The sequence below is a fragment of the Peromyscus maniculatus genome, chromosome 19 (genome assembly GCF_049852395.1).
Source record: "Peromyscus maniculatus bairdii isolate BWxNUB_F1_BW_parent chromosome 19, HU_Pman_BW_mat_3.1, whole genome shotgun sequence".
Lineage (NCBI taxonomy): Eukaryota > Metazoa > Chordata > Mammalia > Rodentia > Cricetidae > Peromyscus > Peromyscus maniculatus.
In genome coordinates this window covers 3,225,921-3,247,474 of record NC_134870.1, presented here as the reverse complement: position 1 = coordinate 3,247,474, position 21,554 = coordinate 3,225,921, and the positions used below count along the sequence as shown (strand labels likewise).

Here is a 21,554-nt window from a genome sequence, read left to right as displayed (position 1 = left end):
GTTAGGCAGGGTCACAGCAGGGAAATGAAGTCACATGCTGCCCAGTGAAGAGCTGGGGAGGAAGCAGGCTCTCCTTGCTGTAGTTGTGAAGAGGGGCCTCGCCCTTCAGTGCTGCTGGGTGAGATGCCTGGGCTCTGCCCTTACAGAGGTGGAGTGGGCGGGGTAACTCTGAGAAGGGCCTTAATTGTGGAGTTGATTACCCTTTATGAGGAGTCTGTGCCTGGAGCCAAAAGGCTTCAGTTTCAGTCCTGGCTAAGGCACTGTTTGTGATCTTGAACAAATTGTGTATGTGTCTCCTAGTGCTTCAGCATGCGCATCTGTGGATACACGAAACAACACGTGCACTAGTACCCGGTCACACTGCTCTGAGGACTCGGGCTGACACTGAAGGCCTCGGGCTCCTGCTGTGGGCACGGTGATTCTGTGAGATGCTAGCCCAGCACTAGGCACGGTGATTCTGTGAGATGCTAGCCCAGCACTGGGCAAGGTGATTCTGTGAGATGCTAGCCCAGCACGGCCAGGAAGCCGCGTAGTCCCTGTTCTGTTGAGATGGCTAAGTAGTAACTCCCTCCAGGTGACTGAAGTACTGACTTCTTGGGATCCGGAGCTCCCGCCCCCCCCTCCCCTTCCTCCCCCACTCCTTTCCAGGGGGAGGAACACTGGGCTTTGAAGTCAGGGACAGCAGAGACAGGCTGGTCATTTTGATTGGCCTGGTGACTGACTGGGCTTCTGTTGCGGAGGGCTGTGGATTTGGTGCAGATGCTTGTTGATCTGGGACTAGTTAACTGTCACCTTGCTTTTTTTGTCCCGTCCTTTGTTGTGGGACATGCCATCTGGTCACATTGTTGGGATGTTCTGCTCAGAACCTGCTTTGGTGTCAGCCCTGCTGAATCAGTTTTTGTTTGGCCTTGCTCTAACTGGCCTCCGGAATTTTCCTTTGAATTCTGTTGTGAGACTGACTTGGCAGCTAGTAGAGTTCTGAGGAATGAGAGAAGGCTCCCTTGTGTTTAAATTGTACTGTCAACTCGTCCCCCCACCTCCAAAGTCAGCTCTTGCTTTTTAAAACTTGAGTTACATTGGTAACCACCTGTCAGCTGGAAGGCCAGAGCTGAGGTTCTCTGTGGAGCTGCTGGGTTTGGTTTAAAATCTTGACACTTCCTCATTTGGATGATCTCCCCCCACCGCACCCCCCCTCCACCCCCCACCCCCGCTGTGGTCTGAACAGTGAGTTCAGCGAGGGGGATGGTGCCAGACTCAGGCAGCCTGGGGAAGGAGCTCTTGAGCTAGAGTTAGACTCTGTCCTTTGTCTCAAAAGGATGGACGGGGTTGTGTGGGTTGGGGCGTCTGTGGTTTTGCTTTGCCGTTTTGAACCCAGGGCCTTCCACATGTTGAGCAAACACTCCACCCCTGAGCTCCATCCCTCTCTGTGAAGGCAGGGGCGCCAAGTTGCCCAGGATGGCTTCAAACTCTGCTTCTCCTACTTCCTGTTTCGCCCGCTCTCTGTGGTAGATGAGGTTCTGGGCATGCACCACAACATCTAGCAAACTGTAATTTTTAATTTGTTATCTAAAGGATGAATTCAGAAACAGGTTATATTGACTCTGGATCCCTTGACAATTGTGTACCCTGGTCTGGTTGATGGGATTGTTCCACTTCCTTCCCCCCTACCCCCATATTTTATGTTCCAGGGTCCGCATCTTGGCTGGGAGCTGAGGACTACTGACTTAGCTCCCTGCATGTGCGTGGATTGGTCCGGGCGCTTCTGTCCAGTGTGTTTAAGGCTTGCCACCGGGGGTCTGGGATCCAGCTTGCTCCTTGGTTCCGTGCTTTCCCTGGCCTGCTGGTCACCTCTGCCGAGTCAGCTGTAATGCAGAGCATGGGCTCGCTTTGGCCGGCATGCGTGGACAGGGTGGTGACTCACGGAACCCTTCCTTGTCTCAAGTTCTAGGCAGCCTTGTGACTGTCACATGGGGAATGTGAGTGGCTCTTGACACATCTTTTCATAGGACGTTTTCACGAGTTAGTGTTGCCTAGGTGATAGTCCTCAGAGTCGGCACGTGCGGTCCTTGGCATTCTTCTTAGCCCTCAAGGACGATGTCCATTCTTTCACACACTTTTATTAGTAAGATTAGTGATATTTATGGTTTTGTTCTACAGGTTACTTTTGAATTACCAATATTATCTAATGTCAGTATATGTGGGAATGTTCTTTTGGTTGACTATCTGATTTTTTGTGCAAATGCCCCAACACCGGTACCTTGTAATCACTAACTTTCTGAGTGCTGTGTCGCTTCTTCTTGTACTGTGAGTCTTCCTGGAACTAGGCCCTCTCCCGAGCACTGGGGAAGTCGGCATCTTGTAGATAATTTCCATACCTGTATTACTGACTTGACAAAGCCATTTGGGGTATTAAGTCTGGTTGCTTTTTAAAAAGATATTGTTATCGTGTGTGTGTGCGCGCACATGCACACTAGGAGACCGGAAGTAGGGGTCAGTACCACGGAGCTGGATTACAGGTGGATCCTCTGGACGAGAAGGAAGCGCTCTTAACCGCTGAGCCGTCTCTCCAGCCCCAGGGCCTGGGCGTTCTGTTTTGTTGGTTTCTAGGACAGAGTTGGCTGGATAGTTAGCTGGTCTTTACTGTGCAACCCAGACTGGCCTTGAACTCATCATTTTTCTATCTCGGCCTCACAAGTGCTGGGATTGTTCGTTTAAGACATTCCCACCCCCCATGCCTGCCATGTTCTATTTTAATATTTCTTGGCATGTTTAACAACAACCCTTGTTGTTACTTCATTTTTAGGTGTCATTGAAGGTTCTCCGGCTGAGCTCCTTTTCTTGCTAAAACCTGTTTGTCCATGTTGACTCTCCGTAGGTGTTTTCACAATCCTGTGTTTGGTATGGAGAGTGTGGAATTGCGGTTGGAGATAAGAGGTACAACTGTAAATATTCTGGTCCACCAAAACCCTTACCGAAGGACGGATATGACTTGGTGCAGGTGAGTGTGCTGTTTTGAGAGCACCAGACAACACGCATGGGCAGTAGCTTGTGCAGTGGTGCTGGGAGTGCTGGAGGCAAGACGGAGAGACTTAAATCGGGTGTGTGTGCGTGTGCGTGTGCGTGTGCGTGTGCGTGTGCGTGTGCGTGTGCGTGTGTGTGTGTGTGTGTGTGTGTTAGGAGAGGGTCTTGGATCCCCTGGGACTGGAGTTCACAGGCAGTTATGAACTGCCATGTAGGTGCTGGGAAACTGAACTGAGTTCTCTATAGGATCAGTAATCACTCTTAACTGCTCCAGCCCCGAGGCTTAAATCTTATCCTAGACTTGAGCCCGTACCCCACGGCGCTGACCACTGACCGATAAACCGGCTCCATAATCTCCCAGGTGCTGACTTTGTAAGTCTCCTGGAGTTTCCCAATAGCGAGTTCCTGTTTAGAGCTGACCTTGGTACCTCAGATACTACTCTTTAGGACTTCTGCAAAATGTATTAGAAGTTAGCTTTTTTGTTTGTTTGGTTGGTTCCTAGATTTCCAGACTTAGACTCTGCCACTAAGAGGCTGGGAATTCTCTTCCTGTTTTAGGGATTTCTCTGTTCCCCTGCGAGCCGAGAATTCTGGCTCCCCCCGCCCCCCCCCCCCAGGACTCTGCTTTTCGTTAGCATGATTCTTAGGGCTGTTGGGAAAAAAAACTGGGAAATGTCAAGCAAAAAAGACTGCCTTTGTAGGCTTGACTGCTCCCGCGTGGCACGAGATCTTCTGAACACCTTGGTTCCTTTCCTCAGAATTAGTGCAAGTTTTGACTGTCCCCGGAGAGGTGAGTGGACAGAGCAACGTGGCTGAACTTGAATAGGCTAACTTGTGGGGCAAAGCAGTAAAGGAAAGGAAAAATAAGTAGGATTGTCTCTACGGCTTCCTGTGAGCCCACTTTCTGGCCTTTCAAAGGGTTCTGCAAGAACCGCGTGAGCAGCCTGAGCGCCGGCACATTGCCCCTGCTGACGTGCTCTCCGATCCTCTCCCCTCACAGGAGCTCTGTCCGGGATTCTTCTTCGGCAACGTCAGTCTCTGCTGTGACGTGCAACAGCTTCAGACGCTGAAGAACAACCTGCAGCTGCCCCTGCAGTTTCTGTCCAGGTAGGCTGACCACTGGCAAGCGGAGCCGAGGGGCTCCACACGCAGTGACCCTCTGCTGTACCTTGGAGACTCCGGGAAGGCACTCGGGGCCTGTTGGAAGGGAGAAGTCACACGGCACACGCAGTTCTCCTCCTGGTTGCATTCAGAGTTAAGACTTGGTTTCCCCTGAGGTGTCCTGGCCCCCAAGGGAACTGCACGGAGCCTGTGGCCTTTCAGAGTGGTCGCTGGTGTCCTGCTCAGGACCCTGGTCCTTCATCTGTGTGGTCCCCAGGTTGTCTGTGTCGTGTGTCCCGTCCCGTCCCCCCCCCATTGCTGCCCTGCTTCGCCTGTCCGCCTGTCATTCTTTTCCAAGCTCTCATTGCAGTTATTTATTTATTGAGTGTACACACGGTGCACACACACATGGAAGTCAGAGGTCAGCTTGTTGGGATTGGTTCTCTCTTTCTGTCCTGTGGGTCCTGAGGATCAGACTCAGGTCATGCAGCTTGCCAGCATCCCACGGCCCTTGCCTGTCACCCTTGCTGTCTCTGCTGAAACGCTGTGCTAGCATTAGCTCCTGGGTCAACCCGGGCTTGTGTTGATATTGAGCTTGTTCTAGTGTGCGGCAGTGTGAAAAGATGGTACAGTGGACGTTCCTCAAGCCCACCTAGCCGTTTTCAAATGTGCCGAAGAACATGGTGGTATTCTAGAGCGGCAGATGTTGGTGCCTGTAAACTATGCAGACTTGAGCACACGGATAGAGGTGGATGAGGAGATAATGAGGGGAAGGTGCTCTCTGCAGAGACCACTGTGGGCGGCAGGACCCTTCCCTGCTTCTTAGAAGTGGGCAGTGCAGAGTGGGAAACCATGGCAGCGCTGGCCTCCCCAGATTACATCACAGGATGTAACAGTAGGTCAGAAATGTGACATTGCTGGAGCCAGAGCAGAGTCTTTGCCGCTTCGTCCAAGCACACTTGTTTAGTGTCCACTCTAAGTGGTGGCTTCTGGTGTAAGCATCTACTAGAGTTAGGTCGCCCATGTTATCAGAGGGTCAAGCTGGAATTATACCAACAAGAGAAACAAACTAACCTGAGTTTTATGCAGCTGTTGAAATCGATGATTGTAGAGATTAAATGAAGGAGGTTTGTAATTCAGTGGAGAGCAGTGCACCCTAGGAATGATTCTTGTCAGAGTGGTACAGAAATATGACACCTTTGGAATAAAGATAGACATCTCTAAATTACAAAGCACAGAATTCAGAAAAGCTTTTTTTTTTTTCCTTTTTGAAATTACTTCTGAATAAACTATATGTAATAGGAGGGCAATTTTAAAAGCTATTTCTTTGTTACTACAAGGTTCTAAGAATTTGTGAGTGTAGGGCAGGAGAGATGGTTCAGTGGTTAAGAGCGCTGGCTGCTCTTCCAGAGGTCCTGGGTTCAATTTCCACAACCACATGGCAGCTCACAACTGTCTGTGACTCCTGTTCCAGGGGCTCTGAAATCCTCACACAGAAACACATGCAGGTAAAACACCAATGCACATAAAATAAAAATAAATAAAATAAAAAGAATTGCCGGGCAGTGGTGGCGCACGCCTTTAATCCCAGCACTCGGGAGGCAGAGCCAGGCGGATCTCTGTGATTTTGAGACCAGCCTGGGCTACCAAGTGAGTTCCAGGAAAGGCGCAAAGCTACACAGAGAAACCCTGTCTTGGGGGAAAAAAATTCCTGAGTCTATTATCTTTTCACGGTAACTTATTTGTCTCTTTTCACTAAGTTTTTAAGTATTCTTTAAATATTGCACCTTTTATTTTTGCTGGTCCATCTGAAGTCGTAAAACATAACTTGCTTTTCCTGTAGATGTCCATCATGTTTTTATAACCTGATGACCCTGTTTTGTGAGCTGACATGTAGCCCTCACCAGAGTCAGTTTCTGAATGTGACGGTCACTGAAGACTATGTTGATCCTCAGACCCAGGAGAACAAAACAAACGTGAAGGAATTGGAGTACTATATCGGACAGAGCTTTTCGAACGGTAAGTGAAATACTTGTTACTCCTTTTAAAATCTGGTGTCAGGGCACCAGATCGGGATGTGCACGTCTGTTGTGATCCTGGTGTCGGCACCAGATCGGGATGTGCACGTCTGTTGTGACCCTGGCAAGTGTGTGGAAAGTTACAGTTTTAGTGCCTTGGTCAGTTTTGCTGTTTTCTGGGACTTCAGCTACAACTATTAAAACAATCTCTTTAAATTACTTGTTTTAAAATTCTTCTGATTTGGGGGCTGGAGAGATGGCTCAGCAGTTAAGAGTATATACTGCTCGTCCAGAGGACCTGGGTTCAGTTCCCAGCACCCAGTAGAGTGGCTCACAACCCTCCGTGACGCTAGTCCCAGGGGTCCAGGGTCCTCTTGGCTGAGGTCCTCTTCTGTCCTTGGCAGGCACCAGGCTCACACGTGATACACACACGTACACGCAGGAAAAGACAGTAAAATCTCAAGGAAGTATCAAGTATTTTTAATCTTTGTTTGAAGTTACCATGTGGACAAGTTGAGTGTACGCTTGTTTACCTGTGTGCATTTTAGTAACTGTCCCACACCGATCAGCCAGACCTGACTGTTGTAACCTAAGAGACAGAGCAGAGATCAAAACAGGAGGCGGCAGAGAGGGGTTCGATCCCGAGGAAACCAGTCACCAAAGGAAAGCAAGCAGTTACAGTGAGGGGCACCCCATATGACTTGAGGAGCACCCCATATGACTTGAGGAGCACCCCGTATGACATGAGGAGCACCCCGTGTGACATGAGGAGCACCCCATATGACATGAGGAGCACCCCATATGACATGAGGAGCACCCCGTATGACATGAGGAGCACCCCATATGACAGGAGCACCCCATATGACTTGAGGAGCACCCCATATGACTTGAGGAACATCCCATATGACTTGAGGAACATCCCATATGACATGAGCACCCCATATAACATGAGGAGCACCCCATATGACTTGAGGAGCACCCCATATGACTTGAGGAGCACCCCTATGACTTGAGGAGCACCCCGTATGACTTGAGGAGCACCCCGTATGACTTGAGGAGCACCCCGTATGACAGGAGCACCCCATATGACTTGAGGAGCACCCCATATGACTTGAGGAGCGACACCCAACAGCCACTGGAGATCATAGAGTCGTGAGAAAGGGATCCATCCACTTACTAGAAGTTACTGAAATGAAAGAATTCTTGAAAGAATAAAATGCTTCTGAAAAGGAATGAACAAATGACAAATAGAAGGAATTAGATCTTAAGACAGAGTAGTCATTGAAATGGGCTTAAAAATAGTAAAGTAGCCCTCGCTGAAGAGGAGGTGTCTAAGAGCAGTCTAAAAAGCAGTCGGATCTGCCTGCGCCGTTCCCGGGCGTACACTCGAAGGACTCCGTGCCCCCCAGAGGTGCTCCTGTACCTGTGCTCATTGCTGCCCTGTTCACACGAGCCTTGATGCCCATCAGCAGAGAGCAAAGAAAACGGGATGCATGCACACATGGAGTTTGGTTCCGCTGTAAAGAAAAATGAAATGTGCAGGAAAATGGATGGCTCTGGGGAACAGAGTATTAAGCCAAGTGACCTAAACCTAGAAAGATGACAACGGCCTGGCCTGTCACCTGCGCAGACCCTGCTTGTAACAGCAGCTGTGTGTGTGTAAATGAGCACACGTGTGGTACAGACTTAGACTGGACTGGAGCCAAGGGAGGCTGACAGGAGCTGGCGAAGAAGGCCTGGGGAAGGACACATTTGACGTGAAGGCAGAAGAGGAGGGGATGACAAGAGAGAGGAGAATGTCCTGCAGCATCCGTTGTGCGAGAATGTCATAACGATGCGCAGTGCTCTGTCAGTTTGATAATAATGTTTAATGTACGAGGGTCAGTGAGATCAGCCAAGCTGCTGTTAACTATAATGACCAATTTAAAAAGTAACCCAGCTAGGTGTGGTTATACACACCTTTACCATTAGCACCTGCAGGGCTGAGGCAAGGTCATGAGATGGAGCCAACCTGGGCTACATACACTGGGTCTCAAAACACCGAAAAACAAACGGAATTTTTAAATTGCTTAGTTGGGAAAGGTCCCATTCACAGACGTGACAAAAGTGACAGGACAAACGCTTCCCAAGGACGTGACGTGAAAACCCAGCTGGGGCGTATTCAGCCGGAAACGGAACTGTATGTGGAGAATACATATCAGCTGTATCATTAGGAATCGTTGAGAGAAGGGAGGGGTTGTTGATAAGTGGGGCAATAAAACTGATATATTCATCTAATTTTAGTATGTATGAGAAGTTGTGTAGATTAAAAGTACTTATCTTGGAAATTTCTACAAATAAACATAGGATTTTTTTATGACTTTAAGGTAAGAAAATATTTCTAGACAAGAGAATAAAGGCAAAAGCCAGAAGCGGTTAGTGTCCAGAACAATCCATGAAATAGAGAAACAAGGCACCACTCTTCATGTCTTATCAGATTGGCACAAATCAGTTTGTCTGTTCCTGCCGTTCGTGAGGACATGAAGCAACAGGGTGTCAGTAGACTGCCCCTCGCTGCTGCTGCACATGTTGGAAACCAATGAAGACAGTTTCACAATCCCCAGGGAAGCTGAAGATAAGCACCCCTTTACCTCAGAGATTCTGCGTGACACAGCCCTCCCCATAGAAACCGCGAGCATGTGTGAGCAGGAGACCCACAGAAACCGTGAACACATGTAAACAAGGAGACCCCACAGAAACCGTGAACACATGTAAACAAGGAGACCCCACAGAAACCGTGAACACATGTAAACAAGGAGACCCCACAGAAACCGTGAACACATGTAAACAAGGAGACCCCACAGAAACCGTGAACACATGTAAACAAGGAGACCCCACAGAAACCGTGAGCACATGTAAACAAGGAGACCCCACAGAAACCGTGAACACATGTAAACAAGGAGACCCCACAGAAACCATGAACACACATAACAGGGAGACCCTACAAAAACCATGAGTGTGTGTGAGTGTGTGTGTGTGTGTGTGTGTGAGCACAGAGACACCCCCTCACACACACACACAGAAACCATGAATATGTGTAAGCAGGTAGACTCTCTGTATAGAAAATGAAAATGCATATGAACAGGAAGACCCAGAAAAGAACGTCATTGATGTAAAAAGTGGAGACAGCTAGAGAATGGAAGACAAGGCTAGATGGGGAGAAAATGTTTACAAAAGACGGATCTGGTTAAGAACCTCTCACTACCTAGGGCATACAAAGAACTGTTAAAGACTTTACGAGGGGCTGGAGAGACAGCTCAGGTTAAGAGCACTGGCTGCTCTTCCAGAGGACCTGAGTTCAATTCCCAGTAACTACAGGCTGGCTCACAACCATCTGGCCTGCAGGCATACATGCAGACAGAACACTACATAAATAAATAAAACGTTAAAAAAAAACAAAAACCTCTTTACAAAAGTAAACAATGTGGATTTAAAAACGGCCAAAAAAATCTAAACAGATACTCCACCAGAGACTGTAAAAATGTGTGAAAAGATGCACAAGGGCCTGTTACCAGGGAAGTTCAAATTACCATAACTACAAGAGATTCTGGGGAGGGTGGGCAGTGGTGGGAACTCCATCCATCCTGAGTGGGAGTCTTACATAGTACAAGCATGTCTGAAGACAGTTTGGCGGTTTGTGAGACTGAATTTGTTTGCTGGGGGCTTTTGTAGTGGGGGTTGCGGGTTTTGTTTGTTTTTGAGACATTCTGTCATGAAGGTTGGCATTCTGTCATGAAGGTTGGCATTCTGTCATGAAGGTTGGCATTCTGTCTCGAAGGTTGGCCTTGAACTCCTGGTCCTCGGAGGCATGCGCAACAAGCCTGACTCCAAGCTGTTTTGTGGTTTGTTTGTTTTTAAAGCTATACCCTAGGCTTAGCTTTTCAGTTGGTGTTGTTTTTAAAAAGGACACAGAATGATGGGTTACATTGTGTCATTTTCTTCTCCTTACATATATAGCATTATGACCCCCCACCATAAAATGATTTCATTGCTACTTCATAACTGTAATTTTGCTACTGTTATGAATCGTAGTGTAAATATCTGATATGTGACCCCCAAAAGGGGTCTCAGTCTACAGGTTGAGAACCACTGATGTAGAGGCTGAGGCAGGAGAATTGAGAGCTCCAAACAAAACTCACCAGTCCTCACACACCGTTGGGAATTTTCCTTCCTGTCAGGATAGAGTCCAGCTTTCTATGGTCGTCACCCTTCACACTGGCTAGCCAGTCTTCGTAGGGTCTCCTCAGAGTTTAGGGGAAGATGATCCCAGAAAGTTTGTGCCAAGGAGGGACCCATAAATTATAACTAAGTTCATGTGCATATGATCTTTTCCCAAAAGTGTTTTCCTGTTAAGTCCTCAGTCCTCAGCTGTGCATTCTCCTGCTGCAGAAGTTTCCAGAGGGAGCATCATTGACCAAAGAGATGCTAAGGTTTCCTCTCCTGACCTTAGGGAGCCCCTCTTTATAGTGTGAGTGGGGCTCTGTCTCCTGACCTTAGGGAGCCCCTCTGTAGTGTGAGTGGGGCTCTGTCTCCTGACCTTAGGGAGCCCCTCTGTAGTGAGTGAGGCTCTGTCTCCTGACCTTAGGGAGCCCCTCTTTATAGTGTGAGTGGGGCTCTGTCTCCTGACCTTAGGGAGCCCCTCTGTAGTGTGAGCGGGGCTCTGTCTCCTGACCTTAGGGAGCCTCTCTGTAGTGTGAGTGGGCTCTGTCTCCTGACCTTAGGGAGCCCCTCTTTATAGTGTGAGCGGGGCTCTGTCTCCTGACCTTAGGGAGCCCCTCTGTAGTGTGAGTGGGGCTCTGTCTCCTGACCTTAGGGAGCCCCTCTGTAGTGTGAGTGGGGCTCCTCGAAGCCGGGGGAGAACAGGTAGAATCTTCCTGTTGTCGCTCTCTCCACTTAGAGCCAGGCCTGCGGTGATGTCTGGCTCACTGGGTCGGTCTGGAGACGGTCCCCTTTCCTCCTGTCCTGTAGTGTCCCGGGTCCTCACCGCCGGCTGCGGTGTGTGGTCACGGTGTACCTGAAGGCTGTGCTCCTGTTCCACAGGCCTTCAGTTAGCTCTTGAGTGGAGAATGAAAACAGACACACTGTCTCCTCTTTTCCCTTGGAATTCCTCTTCTAGCAATGTACAACGCCTGCCGTGATGTGGAGGCCCCTTCAAGTAACGAGAAGGCCCTGGGCCTCCTGTGTGGGAGAGACGCCAGTGCCTGCAACGCCACCAACTGGATTGAGTACATGTTCAACAAGGACAACGGGCAGGCGCCGTTCACCATCACTCCCGTTTTCACAGGTAGGATGGCGGCTCTCTGGCTCGATGTAGTTAGGATTTTGCTTTAAAACCCAGGAATCAATCAGCTATAGAAAGACAAATTCAGAGAGGTAAGTAGGACACTCATCCTGCCTGGTTAACTTAGGGCTGGGTGAGAAAAGGAATTGCTTTCAGGGATTGGTAAGGTAACTGAAAGAATGAACCGGTGTGCGTGCGTGCATGCATGCATGCGTGCGTGTGTGTAGGGGGTGTGGGGGGTAGGTGTGTGTGGGTGGGTGTGTACGGGTACCTGTTTTCTGAAGGCTGAGAAGTGTTTGCTCAGAGTGGAAGCCAGGCACACCGAGGACCCACCTTTGGTGATTGGTGCGCTGGAAGATCAGGGCACACGCTGTGCACAGAGTTGTTGACGTCACAGCGTATCTAAGGGATCTAGCTTAGCTGAGAGTGTTTGCCTTGGAGTCTTCCAGAGCTAGAGGCAGAAGAGCCGGAAGTTCAGGGTTATACAAAGCTACGTATGTTCTAGGCAGCTTGGCCTGCATAAGGTCCTGTCAACGCCCACCCCATCCCACCCCCCAAAAAACCCAAGAGACGGAGCAACAAGGCGTAATGAGGGGTACCCAGCCCTTCCGTTCCTAGTCTTCAGTTGTATCCCGTGGTGTCCTGTGTGTTTCCCACTGGGTCTAACTATAATCACAGTTAGAACGTATTCTCATGAGGTCCTAAGTCAGTGTAATTTCTTCCTGTAGATCTTTCTGTCCTTGGGATGGAGCCCATGAGAAATGCCACCAAAGGCTGCAACGAGTCTGTAGATGAGGTCACGGGGCCATGTAGCTGCCAGGACTGCTCCATGGTCTGTGGCCCCAAGCCTCAGCCTCCACCACCTCCTCTGCCCTGGAGGATCTTCGGCCTGGACGCCATGTATGTTATCATGTGGTTCACCTACGTGGCGTTTCTGCTGGTATTCTTTGGAGGACTTTTGGCAGTGTGGTGCCACAGGTAAGCCGGTTGGTTTGTTCTTTCCCTTCAAGACAAGAGCAGAATTGCCCAGGTGGCACCTTTAGCTCACAGTTGACATTAGTTAATCCAGACAGGAAATAAATATCCACATGGATGCCATCCCCTGGTTATCTTATGCCTGGCAGCTAGTAAATAATCAGGTTTTGTTTAGATATTTAAACATTTGAAATTAGTTTACTGATTTATTCAAAATGGTGTGTGATTTCAGGCGCCTTGCAGTAACCGAGGCAGTCTGTGTAAGCCATGTCTGATCAAACTCTAGTTACGTGCAGTACTACAGTCCTGTTCTGTGTTTGCATCTTGTTTCAAGGCAGTATATTTGTGTGCGTTCACATGTGTACACACATGTGCATACGTGTGTATACAAGGGTCAGTTTTGCTCACTTGCCCTCTACTTTGTTTTTTGGGACAAGGTCTCTCATGGCCTAGAGCTGACCGGTTGTGGAGGCCGGCTGGCGGCAAGCTCCAGGGACCCACCCGTCTGCCTCCTGGTGCTCGGATTGCAAGTGTGTGCCCCCGTGGCGTTTGACGTGTGTTCTTGGGGTCTGACTCAGGTCCTCATGATTCCATGGCAGGCACTTTGCAGACTAGACTGTCTTCTTAGCCCAAGACAATACAGTTTTAGTAATTCTATTGTGAAATAAGGCTGCAGAAATAGCAAAGTTTATGTGTGCGTGTCCTGAGCTTCATGTTACATTACAGCTAGCAGAACTCATAGGCAATGTTCAGAATCCAAAAATAGCATTATCATAGTGTTCTGATCTAAACCACAGACTTTTTCCCATCTCACCGGTGTTGATGAGGTCCTGCCCACTGTTTGCTTCCAGGACCCCACAGTACATTCGTTTTTTAGTTTTATTAATTTTCTCTATTGCGGGACATTCCAGTAGGAATTGGTCATGTCTTTCCATTGCCAGCATGTGATGCTTGCTTGGCATTGTGTTGAGGTTGTGTGTGGACCAGACCATTCAGATGTGGTCATGTTTCTCAGCCCACCTTGACAGGGAGTCTGGTGCCCTGGGTTTCAGTGAGGTTTGCCTGGATTACATGGTTACGGTGGAGCTGCTGGGTCTGCACTGTGCAGTAGAAACCCCACTTTGGGATTGAAAGTTTCTTAGGAGGAGGAGCTACCTGAAAATGGCTGACTTTGTTTCTCCTCAAGCCAGCCGCTGCTGTCCACTGGTCCTCTGAATGGATGGCGTTTGCCCCGTGGTGATTACAGGTCTCTCCCTCGTCGTGTACTGATTGGACCTTCCTTCGCTTACTCAGCGGTGTGCCTTTTAGATGTGTGCCTTGTGTGGGCTGCGTCTGATACGGCGCATTCGAGTTCTTTCCCATTAGCTCACGTGTTCTTTTGACGTGCTCCCAACCCCAGGCTCACTGGGTACTTCCTACCCCGGGCCTGGAATCCTCCTCCACTTCAAGGAGTTTCTGGTCCCTTTGTTGGAGAATGGCATTGAGAGCCTGACACTAGGGAGCTCATGGCTACTGGAAGTGTTTTAAAGGACCTAAAAGTGACACCTGTGGGCTCCAGTGTGAAATTACCTTTGTCATTCATTACTTCCTCCATCTTCTCTGAGGCCGGTGAGCCCAGACTGGGAAAGCAGACAGGGAGCGGGGACTGGTAGGAAGTGAGCTCTGCATCGTAACGAATCTGCTAACCCCACCTCCATGCTTCTCTTTCAGAAGACGCTATTTTGTGTCTGAGTACACTCCCATTGACAGCAATATCGCCTTCTCTGTGAACACCAGCGACAGAGGTAGGAGGCGTGTGGGTCGAGGGTTATGTTGGGCGGAGAGCCGTGCTCCCTATGTGAGGAGTGGAGAGCTGTGCTCCTTACGTGAGGAGTGGAGAGCTGTGCTCCTTATGTGAGGAGTGGAGAGCTGTGCTCCTTACGTGAGGAGTGGAGAGCCGTGCTCCCTATGTGAGGAGTGGAGGAGAGCTGTGCTCCTTACGTGAGGAGTGGAGGAGAGCCGTGCTCCTTACGTGAGGAGTGGAGGAGAGCTGTGCTCCTTATGTGAGGAGTGGAGGAGAGCTGTGCTCCTTATGTGAGGAGTGGAGGAGAGCTGTGCTCCTTATGTGAGGAGTGGAGGAGAGCCGTGCTCCTTATGTGAGGAGTGGAGGAGAGCCGTGCTCCTTATGTGAGGAGTGGAGGAGAGCTGTGCTCCCTATGTGAGGAGTGGAGAGCCGTGCTCCTTATGTGAGGAGTGGAGGAGAGCCGTGCTCCTTACGTGAGGAGTGGAGAGCCGTGCTCCTTATGTGAGGAGTGGAGGAGAGCTGTGCTCCTTATGTGAGGAGTGGAGGAGAGCCGTGCTCCTTACGTGAGGAGTGGAGAGCCGTGCTCCTTATGTGAGGAGTGGAGGAGAGCCGTGCTCCTTACGTGAGGAGTGGAGGAGAGCCGTGCTCCCTATGTGAGGAGTGGAGGAGAGCCGTGCTCCTTACGTGAGGAGTGGAGGAGAGCTGTGCTCCTTACGTGAGGAGTGGAGAGCCGTGCTCCTTATGTGAGGAGTGGAGGAGAGCCGTGCTCCTTACGTGAGGAGTGGAGGAGAGCCGTGCTCCCTATGTGAGGAGTGGAGGAGAGCCGTGCTCCTTATGTGAGGAGTGGAGGAGAGCTGTGCTCCTTACGTGAGGAGTGGAGGAGAGCTGTGCTCCTTACGTGAGGAGTGGAGGAGAGCCGTGCTCCTTACGTGAGGAGTGGAGGAGAGCTGTGCTCCTTATGTGAGGAGTGGAGGAGAGCTGTGCTCCTTATGTGAGGAGTGGAGGAGAGCTGTGCTCCTTATGTGAGGAGTGGAGGAGAGCTGTGCTCCTTATGTGAGGAGTGGAAGAGAGCTGTGCTCCTTATGTGAGGAGTGGAGGAGAGCTGTGCTCCTTATGTGAGGAGTGGAGAGCCGTGCTCCTTACGTGAGGAGTGGAGAGCCGTGCTCCTTATGTGAGGAGTGGAGGAGAGCTGTGCTCCTTATGTGAGGAGTGGAGGAGAGCTGTGCTCCTTACGTGAGGAGTGGAGGAGAGCTGTGCTCCTTACGTGAGGAGTGGAGGAGAGCTGTGCTCCTTATGTGAGGAGTGGAGGAGAGCTGTGCTCCTTACGTGAGGAGTGGAGAGCCGTGCTCCCTATGTGAGGAGTGGAGAGCCGTGCTCCTTACGTGAGGAGTGGAGGAGAGCTGTGCTCCTTATGTGAGGAGTGGAGGAGAGCTGTGCTCCTTATGTGAGGAGTGGAGGAGAGCCGTGCTCCTTATGTGAGGAGTGGAGGAGAGCCGTGCTCCTTATGTGAGGAGTGGAGGAGAGCCGTGCTCCTTACGTGAGGAGTGGAGGAGAGCTGTGCTCCCTATGTGAGGAGTGGAGAGCCGTGCTCCTTATGTGAGGAGTGGAGGAGAGCCGTGCTCCTTACGTGAGGAGTGGAGAGCCGTGCTCCTTATGTGAGGAGTGGAGGAGAGCCGTGCTCCTTATGTGAGGAGTGGAGGAGAGCCGTGCTCCTTACGTGAGGAGTGAAGAGCCGTGCTCCTTATGTGAGGAGTGGAGGAGAGCTGTGCTCCTTACGTGAGGAGTGGAGGAGAGCCGTGCTCCCTATGTGAGGAGTGGAGGAGAGCCGTGCTCCTTATGTGAGGAGTGGAGGAGAGCTGTGCTCCTTACGTGAGGAGTGGAGGAGAGCTGTGCTCCTTACGTGAGGAGTGGAGGAGAGCCGTGCTCCTTACGTGAGGAGTGGAGGAGAGCTGTGCTCCTTATGTGAGGAGTGGAGGAGAGCTGTGCTCCTTACGTGAGGAGTGGAGGAGAGCTGTGCTCCTTATGTGAGGAGTGAAGGAGAGCTGTGCTCCTTATGTGAGGAGTGGAGAGCCGTGCTCCTTACGTGAGGAGTGGAGAGCCGTGCTCCTTATGTGAGGAGTGGAGGAGAGCCGTGCTCCTTACGTGAGGAGTGGAGAGCCGTGCTCCTTACGTGAGGAGTGGAGGAGAGCTGTGCTCCTTATGTGAGGAGTGGAGGAGAGCTGTGCTCCTTACGTGAGGAGTGGAGAGCCGTGCTCCTTACGTGAGGAGTGGAGAGCTGTGCTCCTTATGTGAGGAGTGGAGGAGAGCTGTGCTCCTTATGTGAGGAGTGGAGAGCAGTGCTCCTTATGTGAGGAGTGGAGAGCAGTGCTCCTTATGTGAGGAGTGGAGGAGAGCTGTGCTCCTTATGTGAGGAGTGGAGGAGAGCTGTGCTCCTTACGTGAGGAGTGGAGGAGAGCTGTGCTCCTTACGTGAGGAGTGGAGGAGAGCTGTGCTCCTTACGTGAGGAGTGGAGGAGAGCTGTGCTCCTTATGTGAGGAGTGGAGAGCCGTGCTCCTTACGTGAGGCGGCGTACTAGTGCTGAAGACAGCGGAGTAGAGGCAGACGTAGCTCTTCCCTTTTGGCAGTGGCCAGGCATCAGTGTGGCACCTCAGAACCAAGTAATTGATAGTAATGACATAATTATGGACTGAGGGAAGAGCCACAGAAGCCCTGAGGGCAGAGTTGAGTGGAACAGTCCCCAGAGGGTCCATCCTGAGCAGCCAAGGAGACTGAGTGACTTAGCTGAGAAGTAGGCAGAGGCTGTGGGGACCGTGAGCGCAGAGCAGGTGTGGGGACCGTGAGCATGGAGCAGGTGTGGGGACTGTGAGGAGCAGGTGTGGGGACCGTGAGGAGCAGGTGTGGGGACCGTGAGCACAGGTGTGGGGACCGTGAGCATGGAGCAGGTGTGGGGACCGTGAGCACAGGTGTGGGGACCGTGAGCATAGAGCAGGTGTGGGGACCGTGAGGATGGAGCAGGTGTGGGGACCGTGAGGAGCAGGTGTGGGGACCGTGAGGATGGAGCAGGTGTGGGGACCGTGAGCATGGAGCAGGTGTGGGGACTGTGAGCACAGGTGTGGGGACCGTGAGCACAGGTGTGGGGACCGTGAGTGTGGAGCAGGTGTGGGGACCGTGAGCACAGGTGTGGGGACCGTGAGGAGCAGGTGTGGGGACCGTGAGGAGCAGGTGTGGGGACCGTGAGCATGGAGCAGGTGTGGGGACTGTGAGCACAGGTGTGGGGACCGTGAGGAGCAGGTGTGGGGACCGTGAGCATGGAGCAGGTGTGGGGACCGTGAGGAGCAGGTGTGGGGACCGTGAGGATGGAGCAGGTGTGGGGACCGTGAGCATGGAGCAGGTGTGGGGACCGTGAGGAGCAGGTGTGGGGACCGTGAGTGAGCACAGGTGTGGGGACCGTGAGCACAGGTGTGGGGACCATGAGCATGGAGCAGGTGTGGGGACCGTGAGCATGGAGCAGGTGTGGGGACCGTGAGGAGCAGGTGTGGGGACCGTGAGCAGCAGGTGTGGGGACCATGAGGAGCAGGTGTGGGGACCGTAAGTGAGCACAGGTGTGGGGACCGTGAACGTGGAGCAGCTGCAGACCGGATTCCCAGCACCCTGAAGCACTCAATACTTTCCCTTCTCCCCCTTCCCTCTCTCCCAGGGGAGGCCTCATGCTGTGACCCACTCGGTGCAGCGTTCGACGGCTGTCTGAGGCGCATGTTCACAAAGTGGGGAGCTTTCTGTGTCCGAAATCCCACCTGCGTCATTTTCTTCTCGTTGGTCTTCATCGCTGCGTGTTCTTCTGGGCTGGTGTTTGTCCGGGTCACCACCAATCCTGTGGAGCTCTGGTCAGCCCCTCACAGTCGGGCCCGCTTGGAGAAGGAGTACTTTGATAAGCACTTTGGGCCTTTCTTCCGCACAGAGCAGCTCATTATCCAGGCCCCCAGCACCAGTGTTCATATCTATGAGCCATACCCCTCAGGATCCGATGTGCCCTTTGGGCCGCCACTGGACAAAGCGATTCTGCACCAGGTAACCTACCCGTTTGCATTTCACCGCTTAGCCACGGAGGTTGCAGCACTGTTCTCCTGTTTCTTTCTGTTACTGGGATAAACACCCTCACCCACAGCCACGTGGGGAGGAAAGGGCTTTGATTGCGAAGTGCGGCAGGAGCCCTGGAGGACTCTGCTTGCTGGTTGTCAGGCGGGCGTGTGCTCGGCTAGCTTTCTCATTATGAAATTCAGGACCACCTGCCTGGGGAATGGTGCTGCCCATAGTGGGCTAGGCCATCCAACACCACCTCACTATTAAAGACAGTCCCCTACTGATATACCCCTAGATGCCAGTCTAATTTAGGCAATTCCTTAATTGAAATTTTCTCACCAGATAACATCTTCTATTAGAAAATGCACACATACACATAAATGGTCACAAGGCATGTATACATAAAAGGTCAAAGCGGGAAGTAGTATATTTTTGGTAAGGGACAGTGTCAGAAGACCAAGAATTTGCTGGGAGAAGGGTGAAGGATGCTTCTGTGTCCTGTGTTGAGGTCTGTTATGGTAATGATGCCTCCTTCCCAGAAACCGCTAACAGGAGCTCTCCATCCCCATTTTCTGTTAAGAGGGGCCATTGGCCCTCACCATGCTGTGGCACAACCTTCCCCCGTCCTCCGGAGTATTTGCTCAGAGCATCTTTATCGTCTGAGTTCTTAGGGCAGTGTGGTTGGTGACCATCTAAGGAAGCCTGACATGTTTCTGGATTTTCTTACTTTCAAAATCCTTCAGGTTCTTGACTTACAGATTGCCATTGAAAGTATCACTGCACCTTATGGCAATGAGACCGTGACACTCCAGGACATCTGTGTGGCTCCCCTCTCCCCATACAACAAGAACTGCACCATTCTGAGTGTGTTAAATTACTTCCAGAACAGCCATGCGGTGCTGGACCACCAAGTCGGCGATGTCTTCTATGTATATGCCGACTACCACACGCACTTTCTATACTGTGTACGGTAAGTGGCAGCGGCCATTCTTGTGAACTTGAGACCTTCCGTTGCTTACTCTTTTCATAGGACTTGAGACTCGGTAGGCAGAGCAAGATGTGCCTTGAGAAGCTCGCATTCTAATGGAGGGAGAGCAACCATAGACAGATAAATCTTTGCATTTTGCTTTGCAATGGGGGCCTCTGCTGAAAACGTCGTTCTTAATTCAGTACAAACCTCAGACCACTGTGATGCCGCTGAGCAACACAATTCCAGGGGACACAGTCTTGTGTCTGGTCTGCCGCTGAGAGAGACAGTTATGTGGTGTAGGACTGTAGACGCTGCCCTGTCAGGAGGGGTGAGGCGGTGAGGAGGGCACTAAGGCTGAGCAAAAAAGGCTTGGGTTTTGTGTGCCTTAGACTGTAGACTTGTACAAAGGGGAAGAGAAGGAGGGGGCCTGTGGATACCGGAGGAGAGTGTCCGAGCAGCATGAGCCGCAAACGCCGAGGCCCTGGGGTAGGAGCTCTCTGGGGGGCGGGGACGACGTACCTGGGAAGAGCAGGCACACGTCAGCCGCTTACAGGTTCATCCTTCCTCCCGAGGAGCCCAATGTGCTTTTCTTGTTCTTCAAATAGAACCTCTGTCATTGAGCTTAGTTTTAATGCATGCAGCCTCCTTTCAAGGAGGTTCCCTTTGTGAGGCTGTGTGTCAGGGCAGCTTTGTAACTGGGATTAGTCATCCAGTTGAGTGACCTGTGAGGGAGCCGGCTTGTCAGGAAGAGTGACTTGACTCCTGGTAGGCCTGCCATCCCTGAGTGCTCTTGACCTGGGCTGGACAGGTGTGTCCAGCTGTTCACCATGGGAGCAGGGAAATGACGTGGTCTCTGATAGGCATGCTGCTCAGCTTACCTTCTCCACAGTGCAGCTCTGCCCGAGAACTCTCGTGACCCTAAACGGTGTCTGTGTTGGATGTGACTGTTCAGCTGCTGGCTGTCTGTGCTCACTCCTCAGTGATACTGCCACTGAAGCAAGTTGTTTGCTTGAGACGTGAATCCACGTGTTCGTAAGCCCCAAACCTTCATTCCTCACTGTGCAGATGGTGGCACAGAAAAAATAGTCAATATTATATCATTTCTATATTTGGAGGAAACTGTTTTCCTGTGGCACAAATCAAAAAATGAAAGTGTGGGAGAGAGGCACACAGACGTCTCATCAGAGTGGAGGCTCAGGCTCGAAGCCTGCCCGTGACGGCGCTCCCGTGAACTGCGTGCCCGTGACAGCACTCCCGTGCGCTGCGTGCCCATGACGGCGCTCCCGTGAGCTGCGTGCCCGTGACAGCACTCCCGTGAGCTGCGTGCCCATGACGGCGCTCCCGTGAGCTGCGTGCCCGTGACGGCGCTCCCGTGCGCTGCGTGCCCGTGACGGCGCTCCCGTGAGCCACATGCAGGTGTGGTCTGTAGTCACACTTCGTGATCTCAGGCCCGTCCCCAGCTTGTACCTTCCTTAAGTGGTGGTTGTGTTGTGCATTTTAACCTCTGTGTGGCCTCTCCCTTTGTGGTCAGGCTGGGGGTAAAGGACTGCTCCCTGAAATGCCACCTGCCTCCAGGGCTCATCCTGGCAACTCTGAAGGGCGACGTTATTAGAGAACTTCCCAAATGCCCGGCTGAGTTTGGGTATGACTGTCCTGAAGTGTCTGCCCAGGCTATTGCACAAACCTGGCTGGCCGGCCTGCTTCCTGTGTCTGGCCCGCTTTCTTCCACTTTGCACATAGCTGTGCAATGCATCTAGAACTCTGATTGATCCTGCAGTCTCTGGGATAAAATCTGAACCACTCAGCATGGCGCCACTGAATCTTTGTTTCCCCGCACAGCCTGATTCTCATCCTTTGCAGCCCTGCCTCCTCTCCTGGGAGCCTGGCTGTGTGCCACATGCTCCAAGACAAGGCTGACCACCCTAGTCGCCAGCCTCCCGCTTCTCTCTCATGCCTGTGTGCCCCATTCACGAGCACAGTTTATTCCACTCATGATCCCTTTTCACCCAAGACATTTTTATGGATTCTTAGGTATATAAAATGAGTATAGATCAAACATTTACTGGTGGCTCTGGAGAGATGGCTCAATGGTTAAGAGCACTGGCTGCTCTTCCAGAGTCTCTGAGTTCAATTCCCAGCGCCCACGTGGTGGCTCACAACCATCTGTAATGGGATCTAATTCACTTTTCTGGTATGCTTGAAGACAGAGTACTCATATACATAAAATCAATTTTAAAAAAATCTACTGGTGATAAATCATGAGATTTGTTTTGAAGCACTTCTTTG

General features: G+C 51.3%; 1 protein-coding gene across 1 annotated transcript in view; it reads left to right on the top strand.

Moving 5' to 3' along the window:
* The window catches only part of Npc1 (NPC intracellular cholesterol transporter 1), a 54,421-nt gene that overhangs the window by 10,374 nt on the left and 22,493 nt on the right, over positions 1–21,554 (top strand). Inside the window, exons 2-9 of the mRNA XM_016007803.3 lie at positions 2,876–2,998; positions 4,022–4,128; positions 5,966–6,141; positions 11,296–11,463; positions 12,189–12,438; positions 14,146–14,219; positions 17,916–18,286; positions 19,042–19,268. Of these exons, the coding sequence (XP_015863289.1) occupies positions 2,876–2,998; positions 4,022–4,128; positions 5,966–6,141; positions 11,296–11,463; positions 12,189–12,438; positions 14,146–14,219; positions 17,916–18,286; positions 19,042–19,268 (1,496 nt within the window). The remainder of the gene's footprint in view (positions 1–2,875; positions 2,999–4,021; positions 4,129–5,965; positions 6,142–11,295; positions 11,464–12,188; positions 12,439–14,145; positions 14,220–17,915; positions 18,287–19,041; positions 19,269–21,554) is intronic.